This window comes from Ursus americanus, chromosome 24 (assembly GCF_024610735.1).
Source record: "Ursus americanus isolate L20-20 chromosome 24, mUrsAme1.1.p, whole genome shotgun sequence".
Taxonomy (NCBI): Eukaryota; Metazoa; Chordata; class Mammalia; order Carnivora; family Ursidae; genus Ursus; species Ursus americanus.
In genome coordinates, this window is record NC_142150.1 from 31,295,800 (window position 1) to 31,313,124 (window position 17,325).

A 17,325-nucleotide genomic window follows, 5' to 3' on the forward strand; every position below is an offset into this window, starting at 1 on the left:
GAACAGGGCACCAGGTGCAGTATGTGAGGGCCCAGTGTGCCCTCAGAGCCCTCAGTAGGCGAGAGCAACACAGAACAGTTGAAGGGAGCTACCATGGGAGACACGAGAGGGTCAGAGGCTTGGAGACCCCCATCCCAAGGCAATCTCTGCCCGAGTCCCCACATGCCCCGTCCTGAATATTATAGTCTCGCCTGATCCTCAGAGAAAGATGCAAAATGGAATCTCCAAGCCAGACTCTCACCCCCTAGAAGTGACAGGTGCTATCACATGCTCTGGGTTCAGGGACATCCAGATTCAAACCTGGCTCTGTCATCCGCGCCACTGTGTGGCCCTGGGCTAAAAGGCTTCAGCGAGACAGTGCCAGTGGAGTGAACTGCTCCTAGTAGTGTCCCGTAAAAATGCTATCGTTTGCTGCCTTAGTCTGGGGTCAGACCTAGTTTCCTCCTGGTGAGGGAAGCACAAGCGGGAGCTCCCCCAGGTTTGGGGTTCCGAGCAGCAGTGTCAAGACACCATGCATTGGACCCCAAAGGGTTACAAGGCCTGGAGACAAAGGCCTGAGGTTCCCAGTGAAAAACCAAAGCATAAAAATAATTCGATGAGTAAGAATAAAATTCCCTCTTCTGAGGTTCCCGGGCCTAGGCCCCTCCCTGCGGCAGGCACTTCCCCTTTCCCTTGTTCATGGAGGAGCCAGGCCGGTTTGACTCAGAGCCGGAGCACCCGAGCCAGGAACCCAGCGGACCCCGGCCGGGCTCGGGGCTGCTCCGGCTGGCGGCCGAGCGCGCCCCCGTGCGGCCGCGGGCGGGACTGCGGCCCGAGAGAGGAAGCGGCGGCCAGACCCGCAAGCCCAGCCACCCAGCCGCTCGCGGTCCCTGCGGGGCCGCCGCCCCCGCCCTCCCCAGCCGGGCAGAGCGCCCTGCCCCTGGGGCTCCCACTTCCGCCCTGCCCTCCCCGCCGCCCCGCGTCCGCCCGGGCGGAAGTGCTCCGGCCTCCCGGGTCCCCCACGGCCGCGAGGCGGAAGCGCGCCGCGACCGCCGCTCCCTCCCGACCCCGCGGCGCGCGGCGCGTCGGGTTCCGGACGGGTCCCGTGTGACGTGGCCGCGCGCCGGGGGCGGCTCCGGGCTGGGGGCCGGGAGGCAGAGCCGGGCGGGGCCGACCCGGGGCGGGGCGCGGCGCCGCTGCTGGATGGCCGGGGCCGCCCGGAGCGCCGCCGCCGCCGCCGCACGGTGAGTGGACCGCCCGGCCCTGGGGGCCCGCGCCCCGGGCGGGACGCCCCGGCCGATCCCCGCGACGCCCGGCCCTGCCGGCCCCGGGCAGACCCGGGCCTCTGGCCTCCCTTCTGGCCCAGAGCCGGGGAGTTCAACTTCCTTGGGCTCCTCGTCTCCCCTGTCGCCCCGCACGTCGCTGCCCATCGCTTCCTCGCTTCCCCCCTCCGCGTCCGTCTCCCACTCTCTGGCTCTCTCACTCCTGACTTTCTCTTGCTTTTTCCTTTCCTTCTCCCCTCTCACCCTCCGTACCCCGTTCCCCTGTCCCCAGACTGAGGACCCGCACCTCCGTGTGCCCCTGCCGTGGCCTCCAACTCCGGACTGGCCCAGTCCTGCCTTTGGGCCCCAGGAAACCCCGGCGGGCTTCGTCAGGGTCTCCCGTAAAGGCCTGGAGGCCCTGGATGCGGGCATCTTTTCCACCCTCCCACCTCCATCAGGGAATGAGGAAACTGAGGCAGGGACATCGCTGGCTCAAGGTCACGGCCAGATGAGGCAGGGCAGACCACATTTAAACCTCATGCCCGAGTTTCCAGATTGAACTTCTCTGTCGGTTGACTCACATCCACGTCCTGTGATCCGGTGGCTGGGAACCTTCCTGCTGCCGGTGCCCCAGGCCTCATGCAATATAAGGAGGGCTTTCCCGTGCCTCCTCCATTGCCAGGCACCGTCACCTGCCTTAGGAAGCTCATCTCATCTTCGCAGCCTGTGAGGGAGGCCGTTCTTCTCTCATCCTACAGACGAGGAAACAGGCCCAGAGAGGGGCTTCGAGGGCTTGCCCGCACTCAAAAAGCTGCAGGTGCAGAGCACAGAGTTCGGGGCAGGTCCCCAAAGCCTGGGCACTGCCCATCCGCGAGGCAGCTCCCGACTGAAGGATCTTTCTCTTTGGTTCTACCTCCAGTCTGTCTCTGCGCCCTGGGGACAGTGGGCTCATTGCCAGGACAAAGCTCTGATGGTTCTGCCCTAGCTCCGCTGCTCTCTTGCCCCACCTGCACCATCCAGTGTTGCCCATCAGGCTAGACAGCGGCAGCCTCAGTCCCCTGGGGTGTCCTCACTCGAGCACATCCTGGTGGCAGAGCCTCCCCTGGCAGCTCGAGACACCCGGCTGGGCTGGGCCTGCCGGTGGCTGAAGGGAACCCAGCCAGCGCCTCACCCCATCATTAGGGAAAGTTTAGCCTCAGGCAGACACGCTGACACACTGTCTGGAGCAGGCTCAGGAGGAAAAAATGTGTGGTCCTTGGTGTGGAAGGGTAGAGTGCCTTTTCTCTGTGCACCCATCATTGGACACATCAGAGGCCCTGGGCAAGGCAGGCGGGAGAGTGGATGCCATGGCCGCTTGTCTGGGGGGAGGGTTAAGATGCCACGTTTGCTAAGCAGGTGTGCAGCCAAGGGCGGCAGCTCACGTAAGAGGCCTTTGTGTTTTTCAGCGCGTGGCATGCCTGGATGTCCCTGCCCTGGCTGTGGCATGGCGAGCCAAAGGCTCTTCTTCTTCACTGCTCTTGCCCTAGAGCTCCTGGGAGGGGCTGGGGGTTCCCAGCAGGCCCTCCGGAGCCGGGGGCCTGCAGCTGCCTGTCGCCTGGACAACAAAGAAAGCGAATCCTGGGGGGCCCTGCTGAGCGGGGAGAGGCTGGACACCTGGATCTGCTCCCTCCTGGGCTCACTCATGGTGGGGCTCAGCGGGGTCTTCCCACTGCTCGTGATTCCCCTGGAGATGGGGACTATGCTGCGCTCAGAAGGTAGGTGACCGTCCTCTGGCGCCCAGGGCAGCCGGTGGCATGGGGAACATCATGCTGCTCTTCCCGGGAGAGTGGGGGCCCAGGGCCCAGGATACAGCCTGTCTGGGGTGGAGGACAGGGACAGCACACCTGACTTCTCACCTGGTGAGACCAGGGTGCGCGTGCTCATTTGTTCGTTCATTTGTGCATTTGTTTATTCTGAAAGAATAAAAGCCAGCAAACATTCACCAAGAAACAATATAGATTGTGGATGGAAACGTGGGTGCCAGGCCGCTTGCGTTCCACACCTGGCTCCGCCGCTCACCAGCTGGTGGCCCCGGGCAAGTTGCTAACTTTAGGCTCCCAGCCTTAAAAATGGGGATTATACTAGTATCGACCTCATAGGTACCACTGTGAAGAGGAGAGGAGCTCATACCGGTGGAGCACTTAGCAGGGTGCCCGGTGTGGGGGGAGGGGCAGCAAGCCCCGGACTGGCCACTGCCGTGTGCTGGCGAGCGGAGCTCTGCCTCTCCCTTAGTGCAGAAGAGCCCTCCCACCGAGGGCCGAGGGCCGGTGGGTCTGCCTTACCCAGGAATACACGAGAGGCTGGGGGCGGTCCACCTCTGGGGAGGGGACCTGGCGGGTGGGGCACAGGCCGGGGCAGAGGCTCCCCTTTCGCGCCGCAGACACGTCTGTGCACTGTCCGTGCACAAATGACACGTTGTCATGAAAGCTAAAGAAGACTAGATGGGTCGCTGCTAAAAACACGGGTGCCTGCTGCCCCAGCCAGGAATGCAACGTGGTAGGTCTGGACCCTGGCTCCAGGAATCCGTTCGAAATGCGTGCTCCAGGGGTTTCTGCTGCCTGCTAGGCCCGGAACTGTTCATTCAGCAGACGGTTATGAGCACGTCTGTGCCCCACGCCAGGCTGAGGGCTGGCGCCACAGCTGTACAGAGAGCCCTCGTGGGGCCCTGCTATTATGGCCTGTGCATGATCTCAGCCCCTGTTAGAGTGCCCCTGCGAGGTCAGCCTAGGGGGGACTGGGATTTTTAGCTCCATTTCACAAATGGGGGAACAAAGGCACAGAGGAGTTCTTTGACCAGGCTGAGGTCACGCAGCCTGGAAGCAGCAGCTTCCTCTGGGATCCCACCCGACTCCCCTAAGCAGCCTCTGCCCTCTGGGCCTGTTTCTCTATCGAACCCAGCGTTTGGAGAAAGCCTCCTTTGGGGTACTTCCAACTCTTGATGCTATAAGTCTGCAGAAGTCCCCAAATCTCTGTCACTTTTCTGAGAGTAGCAATGGCTGAGAAAAGAGAAATTCCCACTTAAAGAGCACTTGCTATGTGTATTGTCATTTAATTCCCACAAGGTCCCTATCAGATAACAATCATCCCCAGTTTACAAATGGGGAAACTGAGTCCCAGAAGTAACCTGCCCAGGGTCACCAGCTGGTGGGTTGTGGAGCTGGGACCTGTCGAGCTCCGGAGTCCTGTCTCTTAACCACGAAGTAGTGGTTCCACAGTCGTCCGGCAGGTGTGATGTATTTCTTGCTGAGCACCCAGCCAGTGCTGGGCCTGGGGCAGTGGGGGCGATCCAGGAAAGGCAGCAGGCCAAGTCCAACATTCTGGAGGCTTGCAGTGTGTTTGGAAAAACACAGGGCCCAGTAAGCTGGGTGGGGCAGAGGTCTGGCCAGGGGCTCTGAAAGGTCAGCCCCCAAGGCCCGCATCTCTGCCTCTCCGTTTTGTAGCTGGGGCCCGCCGCCTGAAGCAGCTGCTCAGCTTTGCCTTGGGGGGACTTTTGGGCAATGTGTTTCTCCACCTGCTGCCTGAGGCGTGGGCCTACACATGCAGTGCCAGCCCTGGTGAGTGAGGCCACAGTCAGGGGGCAGGAGGGCAGAGGGAGCTGGTGCCCACGCCCAAGGCCTGCCTGCTCCGCCAGAATGACTGGGAGAGGGCATCTGGGCATCTGGCAAGGAACTTGTCCTGGTCCAGCACCCTGGCCCCTGTGGGAGCCCCTAGGGCCCACCTTCCCCACCAGCAGTCCTGTCCCGCTTCCCCTGTCACTGCCCCTGACTAGGTCCCATTCCAAATGGCCCCCCCTTCTGTGGCCCTGGCTTGGCCTGGCCTGTCAGTGCTGCCCCCTGCAGGTGGTGAAGGGCAGAGCCTGCAGCAGCAACAGCAACTGGGACTGTGGGTCATTGCTGGCTTCCTGACCTTTCTGGCATTGGAGAAGATGTTCCTGGACAGCAAGGAGAAGGAGGGGACCAGCCAGGTGAGCCCCAAGCCCCAGAGCCTGGATAGGTCAGCCTCTGTTATGTGGTGGTGCCGGGGCCTGGAGGCCCAGATTCTGAGTTGAGCCCTGAAAAGACGGTCTCTTGGGCATTCGCTCGGGGCTCTGGGAGGCTGGGCCAACTGGGAAGATCCAGGGAATGACGACGTTGGCCGCCGCTGTGGCTTGTTCTCATAGACTTGGCGTGACAGCAGTGTGGAAGGTGGTCGGCTGAGTCTAGGGGACACAGCTGATTGTCTGGGGGACATAGCAGAGAAGTCTAGCTAGACAAAAGGGCTGTTTCCTTCCTCTGTTTCTCCATCTCTCACTCCCCTCCCGTGTCTACCCTGGCCGAGTCTGGGAACATCTAATGTTCCCTCTCCCTCCTTCTCCTGGCCCTAGGCCCCCAGCAAAGACCCCGCTGCTGCTGCTGCCGCGCTCAGTGGAGGCCACTCTCTGGCCCAGACGGCTGCAGAGCCCGGCGCGAGTGCCGTGGTCCAGACCATCAAAGTGAGTGGCCCACTCAGGGCCCCCTCGCCCTGCAGCTGTTTCCCCCCGCCCCCAAACTGGCAGGCCCGCTGACCCCTGCCCCTTGGGTCAGCTGGCTTCCTCTCCCCTCCCACAGGTCAGTGGCTATCTCAACCTGCTGGCCAACACCATAGACAACTTCGCTCACGGGCTGGCTGTAGCTGCCAGCTTCCTTGTGAGCAAGAAGGTGAGTGGGGGTTGGAACAGGCGCGCCCCAGGCATTTCTGGTGGGAATGATGGTGCCTGTGTTGACCAGTTGGCTCTGCCTCCAAAAATAGGTCTCCAGTCTGTGCACTTCCCCACTCCTTCCATCAACCAACACCCTCATCCAAGCCCTGAGGGCTCCAGCACGTGGCCGCCTTTTGTCTGAGCCACTGGTCTGTTCTTACTGCGAACACTCCTTGTTGGGATTGCGGACCTCTGCCAGGCTGCTAGGCTTGGGCCCTGCCTGCTTCTAGATGCTTCTCACCCACTTCTACCCTCTGCCTTCTCTGATTTAGTGGTCTGCCTACTCTTGAGCTGGCCTAGCTCTTTCCCCTCTCATGGCCTCCACGTCACACTATTCTGTCTGCCTGGAATGTTCTTCCTCCCACTCTTTGAAATCCTGGTTCCTTATCCTTCAGGCCTCAGCTGACATGGCCTCTGCTGAGCCCTCATCTAAATGAGGCCCCTGTCACTCCTGCCCATGCCACCCGGTCCGTCTCTTCCCCCGCAGCATAGCACCTGTCACTGTGTGATCTTGTGGTTCCTTGTGTGTTCATTCAAGCCTCACCCCCCACCTCCAGACTGTTAGCTCTGTGAAGACAGGTTTCTTGTCTGCTGTATTTCTAGTAGCCAAATGGTGTCCAGCCAGGGCACCCAGCAGAGTAAATATTTGTAGACTGAGTGGACAAGTGGGTGCCTGGCCCTCGGCCCAGAGCCCCACAGACTCCCTTCCCTGCAGATTGGGCTCCTGACCACCATGGCCATCCTCCTGCATGAGATCCCCCACGAGGTGCGTGCCAGAGGGTTTCCATGGCGGCAGTGTGGGCGTGGGGCTTTGGAGAGGGATTTGGGGTGGGAAGCCCAGCAGTGGCAGCCTTGGGGGCTGGGGTTTGGAGGCCTGGAGCGGCTCTGCCCACCATGCTGCAGTCACCTTCTCCGCTGTGCTCCAGCCTCCGGGGGAGAGGGGGAATGCGGGCTGGGGGCCAGCAGCAGGGCTGGCGCAGTGTGCAGGTCTGTACCCGACCCCCTGGGGCCCAGAGTGATCATCTGGACCTCCCCTCAGGTGGGCGACTTTGCCATCCTGCTCCGGGCCGGCTTTGACCGATGGAGCGCAGCCAAGCTGCAGCTCTCGACGGCACTGGGGGGCCTGCTGGGCGCCTGCTTCGCCATCTGTACGCAGTCCCCCAAGGGAGTAGGTACGGGCGTGGTGGGTGGTGGCGGCCGGTGGTGGTCAGCGGAGGGGCCCCAGCCAGAGGGCACAGCTGCCCCGCCCCGGTGTCCAGGCCAGGATCTGCCCAAAGCCTACCCAGCGGGAGCGGGAGCAGGTGCGGTGCACACGGCTGCCCTGGCCTCCCAGCCAGTTGGGACCTCTCCTCCCACCGCAGAGGAGACCGTGGTCTGGATCCTGCCCTTCACCTCCGGCGGCTTCCTCTACATTGCCCTGGTGAACGTGCTGCCCGACCTCCTGGAGGAAGATGACCCGTGGTGAGCGCCCTCACCCCTATCACCCTTGGCGCTGGGGGGGGGGAGGGCTTCTGGGCTCCAGGCCATGCTCAGCCCCCCCGCGGGCCTGGCCCCTGTCCCCGCAGGCGCTCCCTGCAGCAAGTGCTGCTGCTCTGCACAGGCATCGTGGTGATGGTGCTGTTCTCGCTCTTCGTGGACTGACCGTCCCTGACGCCCCCCCACAGCAATAAGAGACTCGGATTCACTCTGTGACCGTGTGTGAGGCAGAGGGAGAGTGCCTGAGAGCGCACCTCTGACCACATGAGAGGATGGGGTGTGTGTGTGTGTGCGCGCGCACGCGCAAATGTGCGCGTGCACACGTGTGACCAGAGGTACTTGTGAGACCGACACTGTGATCGTGCACTGGGCCCGGGGCCCGATGCCAGGGTCTCCCCCAGCCGCGCTGTGGTCTTGTCTCCTTACCCCGTCATCCTGCACTTGGCGCCGTGCCAGTGAGGAACAGCAGCCCCGGTCCCAAGTGGAGGCCTCTTCCCAAGACCACAGGGGGAGTGAGAACAGCCCCAGGGCTTCGGGGAGCCCAAAGCTGTCTCCCTCTGGGGTCTTGGGGTTCCTGGCCTTCCCATCAGCCTGAGGGCTGAGGCTGGGGAGCCTTCTCTCCTGCTGTGTCCATTGTCCTGGCCCTTCCTGTGCCAGTTCTAAGGCCAAAGAAAGAAGAGGCAGGTGCTCGTGTAGCCCCTCGCCCACTCAGCACTGACAGTCCTACCCAGCCCAGGCTGGAGCTGGGAGATGCTTTCCAAGACCTTTTCCTCGTGGCTGCCAGCTCTGGGCCGGCTCCTGTTCCCCTAGTAAATGCTCCCTGGCAGCGCCAGCAGCTTTTGCCACGTCCAGCTGCCAAGCAGCAGCCTGCAGGGCAGTGAGCAGCCCTGGGCCACAGAGGCCTCTGGGTCCAGCTCAGGGATGCTCGTGCCAGTCCAGGGTCCAGGCAGAGATACCCTGGGGGCAGGGAGCGTGGGCCATGGCCGCCCCTCCCTGCCCAGGCCCTTTTTCCTGTCCCACTGCCGCTGAGGCTGGGCTGGGGGTGGTGAGGGCTCCGCGTTGTCAGCACTCAGGAATGTGCTCTGGGAGAATGCTGAAGCCATAATCCCCAGCTATTTCCCTTGGCTGACACCCAGGTACTCAGCTGGCCCACTCCACAGCCGGGCTCAGCCTGCTGCTCCACCGTGGACGTTCTGAGAAGCGGCCATCAAGAGGGTCTGAATGGGTTTACAGCACTTTCGCTGTGGTTCCGTTTCTATCTGTAAATAACTATTCTATAGATAAGATGCAAATAAATATTATATACAAACTGGCTCCTCTCTTCTGCACAGCACTGTCCATGGTCAAGCAGGGCTTTTCTGGACGCCCCTGCTCCAGCCAGGCTGGTGGCTGTGTGGGCCCCCCTCCCAGCTCATCTGGCCACCCCGCCCATCTCATCATCCCTAGCCCCCCCCCACCCCCGCCCCAGCTCTTCTGCTTCATGCTCCTCTCTGAGCAGTTACCCTCGCAGTGCTTGTCGAACAGGGCATAGCCATTCATGCTTTACCTGGCGTGTTAGCTCTGCAGCCCTGCACAAGCCTGGCACTGTGCCGTCGTAGCCGACATCACCCCCCAGGTGGTTGTCCTCATTTTATGGGGCTTTCCCCCAGTCTGTCCCCTGAGTAAATGGAGGAAGGGTGGTCCTTCCAAAGTCATTTCCAGCTTTGCTTCAATGAAATTAGAAAGAAAGATTATGCAGTCCTTACTCTACACATTCTCACTTCCTTTGAATGTCTGAGAAGGCAGCCTCAGTACCAGGGGGTGCTGCTTCCCCACAGTGTTAGCCCAAGAAAGCAGAAAAGGGATAGTGGAGGCCCACTGCTCTCCAAGCCAAAGGGACCAACCAGGACAGCCTTCAGGAGCCCACTGGCTGAGAACAGCCCCGTCTATGCCGCCCTGCAGTCCGCATCAGGTGTGTGAAGTCCGTCGGCTGCATCCTCAGTGGGCAGGGCCTGGCTCTGACCCACTGGCTTGTTAGCAAAAAGGGAGCCGCCCCACCTGGCTGTGACAGTCCAGGGCCTGGAAGCCCAGGCCTGACCGCGCTGAGGAAGGAATCGAGCTGTCTCACCTGCCCCCACCCTCTCCTTGGTGGCACTGGGGCTCCCACCAGTGTTGAGCCTTTGGGCGGCAGGTACACACGCCATCACGGCACTCAGCCTGCTCAGGGAGGCAGTGAGGCCCTCACTTATGAGTGAAGAAGCTGGTGGGGTGTGAGGGGAGGGGACTGTGGGTTCACTGCAGTGCCACGGCCAAGAGGTGAATGCCCTGACTGGTCAGGAGAGGGAACAAAATGCAGAAGAAACAGCGACCAGAGTCTGTCCCCAGCCGTCTGTCCCCAACCAGGGGACAGAAACCAGAAGCCCTGGGAGGCTGTGCTGGGAGCGCGCCTTGGGCAGGAAGTGGAAGTCAATAGGATTGCCAAGGGGATCACCCCTGGGAGCACCAGCACACTCTAGAAGGCGGCCTGGAGGGGACAGGACTCCAGCGTTGGAAAGCTAGCCAGGAGCCAAGCCCTCCAGATAGACTGGCTCGGTCAGTAGCTCATGAGCCTGTCCACTCGGGGAGAGGGCCGGAAAAGCAGGGTGGAGGAGCTTTTGCTAGGGAGCAAGTAAGAGCCAACAGTTCTGAGGGGTTCTTACTCTGGAAGGCATTCCAGGGCCCACCAAAGCAGCTAAGAGCACAGTGGAAAGCAGATGTGCTTTCCTGTCTGGGGTTTAAACCCAGCTACGCCACCTCAGAGGCATCCTGGCCCAGCTGCTCACACACATCTAGGAAATGGGACTGTCCCGTTGGGGGCTCTGAGATAACTAGATCAAATTTTGCACAAGATCTGTTGGGCCTGGGGCCCAGAACAAGCCCTCAGTGAACCACACGAGGCCCGCTACGATGTGGGGGAGCTGGAAGGTTGAGTAGACAGAGAGGACCAACAAGATCCTCAAGGAAACGGACAGGACATGGGGCCTGATGGGGAGTGGGGCTGACGGCGGAACTGGGGGGCGGGGGAGAACACACCGTGACCAAAGTTTAGGCCTAGAAGGGTTCTCAGTGCTCTTGCTCAAGGTTCATTTCTCAGCAGGAGGGAATGAGCCAAGAGCACTAATGGGTACATGTGGAGAAACAGGAGGCTCAGGTCCCAGGAAAGGGGAGGAATTTCAAGGAGCAAAGACCCAGAGCCTGGCTTTACAGGGCAACAAGCACGAGGGCACCAAAACGCGAAAGGGGAAAGGCTGGCTTCTATTCAGGGCCTTGGTTCTGGAGCTGCAGGGCCCTGGCCTCTGAAGCAGAGGAGTGGGGCACGGAGCACGGAAGGGGCTGGGAGAGGTACGGTGAGGGGAGGCCAGAAGACCCCAGGGAGCAGCTGTAGCATGCGCTCATCCTTCCCGCAGGGCCCCGCCTGACAACTGCTTTGAGGCCCACAGTGTTTCGGGGGTTTCCAGGCAGCAGCACTTGGGGAGGGAGCCTCCCACACAGGCCCCACTCTTCCAGCTGGGCCCTGGAAAGGTGCAACAGACAGTGGCAGGGACCTGAAACCATCTTTTATTATGAATTTTAACCAGCACCAGACCAGGAAGCAGGTGTGGTGGGCAAGCTCCTAGGCGTAGTACTGCAGGTTGGCCTTCTTCTTAGCCTGCACCTCCAGGATGCCCTCCATGTAGTCCTCATGTGTGAGTTCCGTGGCGCCCCTGCGCAGTGCGATCATGCCCTGCACCCAGAACAGACAGGCTCTAGGGTGCCTTCCCGCACCCTTGGCCTGGCTCCCAGAGGCCTCAGCCCCCAGAGGCCTCGGCCTTCTGAGCCTCCTCCCCCCAGCAGTCTCCACTAGCCAAACGCCCCATCCTGTTCAGGGAAGGGGGGCAAGAAGGCATGAAGTAACCCACTCCTCCATGCCACCACTCACCGCCTCCACACACACGGCCTTGCACTGGGCCCCATTGAAGTCATCTGTACAGCGGGCCAGCTCCTCATAGTTCACATCGGGACTGGGGGGCAGCGGGGAGGAGAGACAGACACCACAGGACTCAGTTACTTATGGTTATGGGGAGGGGCGGGAGATGATGTCCCCCTATACTCCCCATCAAGCAGCGAGGTCCACTCGTCCTGTGACATCGGCAAATCCCTTATTCTCTTGTCAGTACGAGATACAGGACAGAGGACAGGTAGGTCAAAGCTGAGACCAGGTTATTTGTGTCTCTTGAGCTCTAGCCTTCTAGAAATCTGCACCTGAGTTTGCAGGGACTGATTCCGCTTGGGGCGGAGGAGCAAGAGAACAGCTATCTACCCCTCTCTGGAGTAGTGCAGGCCCTGCATCAGCACAGAACTGCCCTGGTCTCATGTGCCAAGAACCCCCTGACAGTGCCATGACCCCATGAGGTCAGCGCCACTATCCCCAAGTACCAGACAAGAAAGCTCAGGCTTAGACGGGTAATACCATCTACTGGAGATCACACAGATCCGAATCCAAGTCCATCTGGCCCCTGGCTGGATTCCCCAGACCCACACTAGGCTGTGTTCATCTGTGGGGGTGGGGGAGTCAAGGAAACTGAGGGCCTCCGGCCTGTGCACCTTCAGACCATGGGGCCTCGAGGAAGAGGCAGGGTGATTCTCAGGAACAGAGCACCCAGAATCAGGGCCTGGACCCCAGCAAGATTCTATCTCAGGCTTCTGGGGAGAAACGGAGGCCGGCATGTGGAACAGTTCTGTGTGAACAGGAAGGGAGAAGGGGTGGGCGGACATCTGGGGACACTCAGTACAAAGACCACAGAGACCGCTCTGCTGCTGCCCCTTCAGGTCTCAGCGCCTTGCTCACGTCCTTGCTCACCTGACGTTCATCTTGCGCGAGTGGATCTGCATGATTCTGGCCCGGGCCTCCTCATTGGGCATCGGGAATTCAATCTTCCGGTCCAGACGGCCTGAGCGGAGCAGTGCAGGGTCCAGGATGTCCACCCTGTTGGTGGCTGCAATCACCTGAGCAAGGGGAGAAGCAGCAACGTGAACCGAGGAAGACGCGGCTCCCAGACAGACAACAGTCAAGGCCGCGACAGGTAGAGAGGCAGCCCAGGGTCCAGATCAAACAGCAAGGGTGTTAAAGACAAGCTCAATTCTAATTCTAGCTGCACTAGCTGGGTGACCAAGAAGGTGCTCTGCCCTCTAAGCTCCGTTTTCTTCACCTGTGATGACAATACTCACCTTTACTTGAGTGTTGGGCTGGAACCCATCCAGTTGATTCAGCAGCTCCAACATTGTCCTCTGGACTTCCCGGTCTCCGGCCTTCTCGCTGTCAAAGCTGGGGCACACAAGAGGCCCGAGACACTGGTGAGGCCACAACTCAGGCAGAGCCTTCCCCTCCTCCAGCCACCAGAAGCCTAACCCAAATGTCCAGGGTAAGGAAAGGTCTCGCTCAACCTGGGGCCCCCAGCCCAGGACTGACAGAACGGGTGTCAGAGACTGGAGAGGCTCCTGGGACCAGCCAGGCTGAGAATAAAACAGTGAGCAAAACCAGCCACTGCCTGGGCTATCCCCCAATGCATGTGCCACTGCAAACTGAGCTACAACTTAGAAATACGGGACCCTGGAGGCCAGGCAGGCATCTCTGTGCAAGTATCCCTCAGGCTGAGAACACATAGGCTAGGCAAACAACCAAGAAAGAACAGGAAAAATACATTCTAGAAAAGGAACAACAGGTGCAAAATCTCTCCCACCAGGGTCAGATGGACTTGGATTAGAGTGGACCTGTAAACCAAAGGAATACTGGGGAGTCTGGGTGACACAGATGGTTAAGCGCCCTGGGTTTTGGCTCAGGTCATAATCTCAAGGGCATGAGGTCAAGACCCGCCTTCTGCTCTGCACTCAGGGTGCAGTCTGCTTGGGATTCTTTCCCTTTTCCGCTCCTTCCCCCTCTGCCCCTCCCCCACCTCAAGCACATGTGTTCAACTGGTCTCTCTTTCTCAAATAAATGGCCTTAATAAATAAATAAAAATCTTAAAAAAAATTAAATAAACCAAATGGATGCTGGGAAGAGGTGGGGACAGGGACAGGTCCAGGATGAAGTAAGTGGAGGGGAGCAGGGACAGCCACACACGGGACCAGGCAGGCCGTGGTAAGTCCAGCATTTATCCCAAGGAGCAATGGGGGCCCACAAAGGGTTTCAAGTAGGATGTTTGTGTGAGGGAGTGTGGGTGCACGTGAGAGAAGCAAGCAGGTATGAAAGGAACATGCTGGCAGCCATGAGGAGAATGGATGGTGAGGGGAAAAGAAGCAAGGAAGCAAGTTAGAACAAAATTCAGAAAGTAGAACCACAACAGTAGAGCTGTCACTCTTCCAGGGGAAGGAGGGAACAGGGTGGGACAGCTGGAATTCTGAACAATCTCTTGGTGGCACTCAGCACCCCCTTACCGCTTAGTGCCGATGGCATCCAGCTCATCAATGAAGATAATGGATGGAGCTTTCTCCTTGGCCAGAGCAAAAGCATCCCGGACCAGCTTGGCACCATCCCCGATGAACATCTGCACCAGTTGGGGGCCAGCCAGCTTCAGGAAGGTAGCCTGGCGAGGGGGCACGGTGATGAGTCAGGCCAAAGGCACCAAGAGAGGTCCCTCTGAGCCCACCTGGTAGAGCTTTAGCTTCTGCCCACTTCCTCATTCCCTCCCAAAGCACTCACCTTGGTCTGTGCGGCACAGGCCCGGGCCAGCAGCGTCTTCCCCGTACCTGGGGGGCCATACATCAATACCCCTTTTGGAGGCTGGATCCCCAAGTTCTCAAACTTCTCCTTGTGGTTCATTGGCAGGACAATGGCCTCCACCAGCTGCCAGGAAGAAGTCCTGGGTGAGGAGAGTGAAGCCTGGAGGGCTCCTACAGCCCGACACTTAATTAATTCAACCCCAACCCACAACCCTCCTAACGCCAAGTAAGGGACATTGCCTCTCCTTCCCCTGCACCAAAAGGACGAAGAATGCTCACTCCCACCAAAGCTGGCTCCAGCTGCTCCAGGAACAGCAGGACATGGTAGAAAGGTACCAGAGTAAGAACCAGGAGCCTGAGTTCCAGTCCTGGCTCTGGTCCTAACCTTCTGTGACCCTCGAGAAGTCATTTAATCTCTCTGGACCTGTCTCCTAAACTGTGACATGGCACTCTCCTTACCTCTCTGGGATACTATAAGAGGCATGTTGGCTGTTAAATGCTCTGGTCAATGAAGCAGAAAAACACAAAAGGCGGAAGAGGCTGCTACTAGCAGCCAGTGTCTCCCTCACCTCCTGAATCTGCTTGTCCAGGCCTCCGATGTCACTGTATTGTTCTGTGGGCCTCTCATCCACCTCCATGGCCTTCACCCGAGAGTCATACTCTGTGGGTAGGGTCTCCAGGATCAGATAGGAGTCTTTGTTCACACCCTGGGGATAGAACACAAAGCCTTCAGATTGGTCCCAGCTCAAGACCAAACTAACTGGCTGGGTGGCAGGTGTCTGAAGTGAAAGGAAAATACAGGACTAGGAAAGACAAGAACCAAAGAGCAAGCTGACGAGCTCAGACTCCCAGGGCCACTCTACCAAGATTCAGGGCCGACAGTGACCTGGGCCTGGGGCAGAGGCTCAACTAGTCAGTGGGAGAAACCTTACTGGAAAAGCCCTGGCTAGGCTCAGGGACACCACTCACCACCAAGTCTCCTGGCTTTAGCTTTTCAGCATCCACCAACCCAATCACAGGCAAGAAGTATGTCTGTAGGAAAAAGTCCAGGTTCAGTCTCTGTTACTGCCCTCAATAAAGGTCCCTAGTCCTGTCCTACATCCACCCCTCACCCTCCTTAGTTCTATCCTTGAGCTAGCCTCACCTGTCGTGTAGAGGTTTTGATCACTGCACATTTACCCTTCCTCTGGGAATCCAGGTCAATATTGGCACCATCCTCTTCTTGGTCATTGGGATCAACATCTAGAAGCTGGGAAGGGAAGTATCTCAGGTCAAGAGGCCCTGCTCAGCCCTCTGAACTCCTCAGAGCCTAGTGCTTCCCAGACCAAGACAATCCACCTCCCTTCTCAGACTAGCCCCAGGCCCAGCAAATGTGTGGCTGATAAGCCAGGGGATTGATAAGATCCCTTCAGGTGTGCTTTTCTGCCCCCCAAGAGCTCTCTACCTCCCAAGTAAAGAGGAAACATGTGTGGCTTCTGAGATCTTTTCAGAGTATCTACAAGCAAGTATATATAGCACCCTGGAAATGCACACTAGGGAGGGGGCCCCAGGAGGTGTAGTTCTAACATGCAACTTGGGCCTCAAAACTTTCACCCGCTCTTTTTTTCAATGGCCCCATCACAGGCTGCCTCCAAGCCTGGCTGACCCTTTCTCTTCCCCTCCACATACACACACACCTCGATAACGTTGGAGACAAGGTATGGCAGGGTCTTGTTCACTTTGATTTTCTCACTGTTCTCTTTGATCTTGTCCTTCATGGCTTGGAGTTCGTGGGTAACTCGCAATACTTCACTCTTCATGATCTGGGATGAGGGCGAGTGGAAGCGAATGTTCAGCCTTGGCTCAGCTTATCCTAGGGCCCTGTAATTGGTGAGGCCCAGGCCGCCCGGGGACCTTCCCACATCCATTCGCTCAGCTCTAAGGCTCTCTGAAGGGTGAACCTGACTGTGTCCAAATCCAGCAGAGGTCAAAACGGCCAGTCTGGAAACCCCCTGAAGTAGTTGTAGCAGAGGGAAAAGAGCAGGGCTCTGAATCAAGCAAATATACGTTTTAGCTTCTGCTTCTAATTAAGGGCTGGGTACTTCACCACAGTAAAAACTTCTGTTTCCTCATCTGAAAAATGGGGACGTTCTAAAAGAAAGATTCTCAAGAGGAATATTTAAAGACCTCACTGGAAAAGTCAGTCTGATGAATCGACCTACCCTCCCACCATCCTGTCCCTCTTCGGGTCCCTTTTAAGGCTTTTCTTTTCTCTTTTTCTAATCCGCGGGCCCTATGTCTTCCTGCAAAGGCCGAGAACAACGTGAAAGAAGCCACTGGGATGGATCTCCAGGGCCTGTCCTGTGGGGGCTTCGCTGTCTGCCACGGGGGCTGTGAGCCCACCTTGATCTCACTGTCCAGCAACCGTGTGCGCTGGATAATCTCTTCTGTGGACATCTTGAGCACCTCCTCCCCGATTCCATCCTGCTGTTAAAAAAAATTTTTTGTTTTAATTCAGGTCAAGGATTCCGCATCCTCCGAGTCCACTCACAGCCTCAGCTTCCCCGCCCATAAAACCAAAATGAAGGAGTCGAGACTATTGCCCACATCCCAAGCGACCCCGACCCCGGGACCAGGCCAGACCTTGACACCACCCCCCCCCCCCAGCCACTTCCTACCCTCCCGCCAAAGGCATCTTCCCGCTGGACCCGGCTCCAGGACCCCCAACTCTCCCAGAGCGCACCTCAGCTTCATCCCACACGGTCGCCATCTTCTCCTGCCGAGTCACTGGACTCTTGAGTTTCGGCAGCAGATTCATATCCTGAAGGAGAAGACCGAAAATCGGACTGGACGGAAACTTCAGCCAGAGATTAATCCTATCTTTCTGAACGTCTGCTCCTGACCAGTGGCGGACTCGCTCTCCAATTCCTGACTCTTGACCGAATTAGTTCAGGCCGCCACTGCCGCAACGAATCTGCTTCTCCGATTCAAAAGACAAAGCCCGGGACACAGGACCCGCCCCCCGACTCCCCCACCGCTCCTGAAACGTTACCACCTTCATCCTGTTTAAGCGGGGCGCGACAGGTGGATGCACTATTGGTCGGTGCGTGCCATGGGCGGAGCCTGGATGTAAAACCGGAAGGGGAGGGAGAAGCG

At 58.9% G+C, this 17,325-nt stretch overlaps 2 protein-coding genes across 8 annotated transcripts; one reads left to right on the plus strand and one right to left on the minus strand.

The window, feature by feature from the left end:
* Positions 1-1,022: 1,022 nt before the first annotated feature.
* Positions 1,023-8,804, plus strand: SLC39A13 (solute carrier family 39 member 13). Of its 6 annotated transcripts, none has more exons than XM_045786627.2 (10): positions 1,024-1,223; positions 2,687-2,995; positions 4,721-4,834; positions 5,105-5,244; positions 5,644-5,751; positions 5,867-5,956; positions 6,713-6,763; positions 7,037-7,165; positions 7,359-7,458; positions 7,563-8,804. In XM_045786627.2, the coding sequence occupies exons 2-9, from the start codon at positions 2,695-2,697 to the stop codon at positions 7,419-7,421; spliced, it is 996 nt and encodes a 331-aa protein (XP_045642583.1). In that variant the 5' UTR covers positions 1,024-1,223; positions 2,687-2,694; the 3' UTR covers positions 7,422-7,458; positions 7,563-8,804. The 6 variants fall into 6 exon arrangements, with proteins under 6 accessions (XP_087710971.1, XP_045642583.1, XP_045642584.1 ...); XM_045786628.2 differs by having other exon boundaries at positions 1,031-1,223; positions 5,120-5,244; XM_045786625.2 differs by having other exon boundaries at positions 1,033-1,223; positions 7,037-7,169; positions 7,563-8,803.
* Positions 8,805-11,033: 2,229 nt separating this feature from the next.
* On the minus strand, positions 11,034-17,067 carry PSMC3 (proteasome 26S subunit, ATPase 3). 2 transcript variants are annotated; one of them, XM_045786630.2, is made up of 12 exons: positions 16,913-17,067; positions 16,573-16,653; positions 15,867-15,992; positions 15,335-15,439; positions 15,160-15,222; positions 14,760-14,897; positions 14,171-14,314; positions 13,906-14,054; positions 12,700-12,796; positions 12,332-12,477; positions 11,411-11,492; positions 11,034-11,215 (listed from the first exon to the last, which is right to left on the minus strand). In XM_045786630.2, exons 1-12 carry the CDS (start codon positions 16,985-16,987, stop codon positions 11,105-11,107), a joined length of 1,317 nt encoding a protein of 438 aa, XP_045642586.1. In that variant the 5' UTR covers positions 16,988-17,067; the 3' UTR covers positions 11,034-11,104. The 2 variants fall into 2 exon arrangements, with proteins under 2 accessions (XP_045642586.1, XP_045642585.1); XM_045786629.2 differs by having other exon boundaries at positions 16,573-16,656.
* Positions 17,068-17,325: the final 258 nt, after the last annotated feature.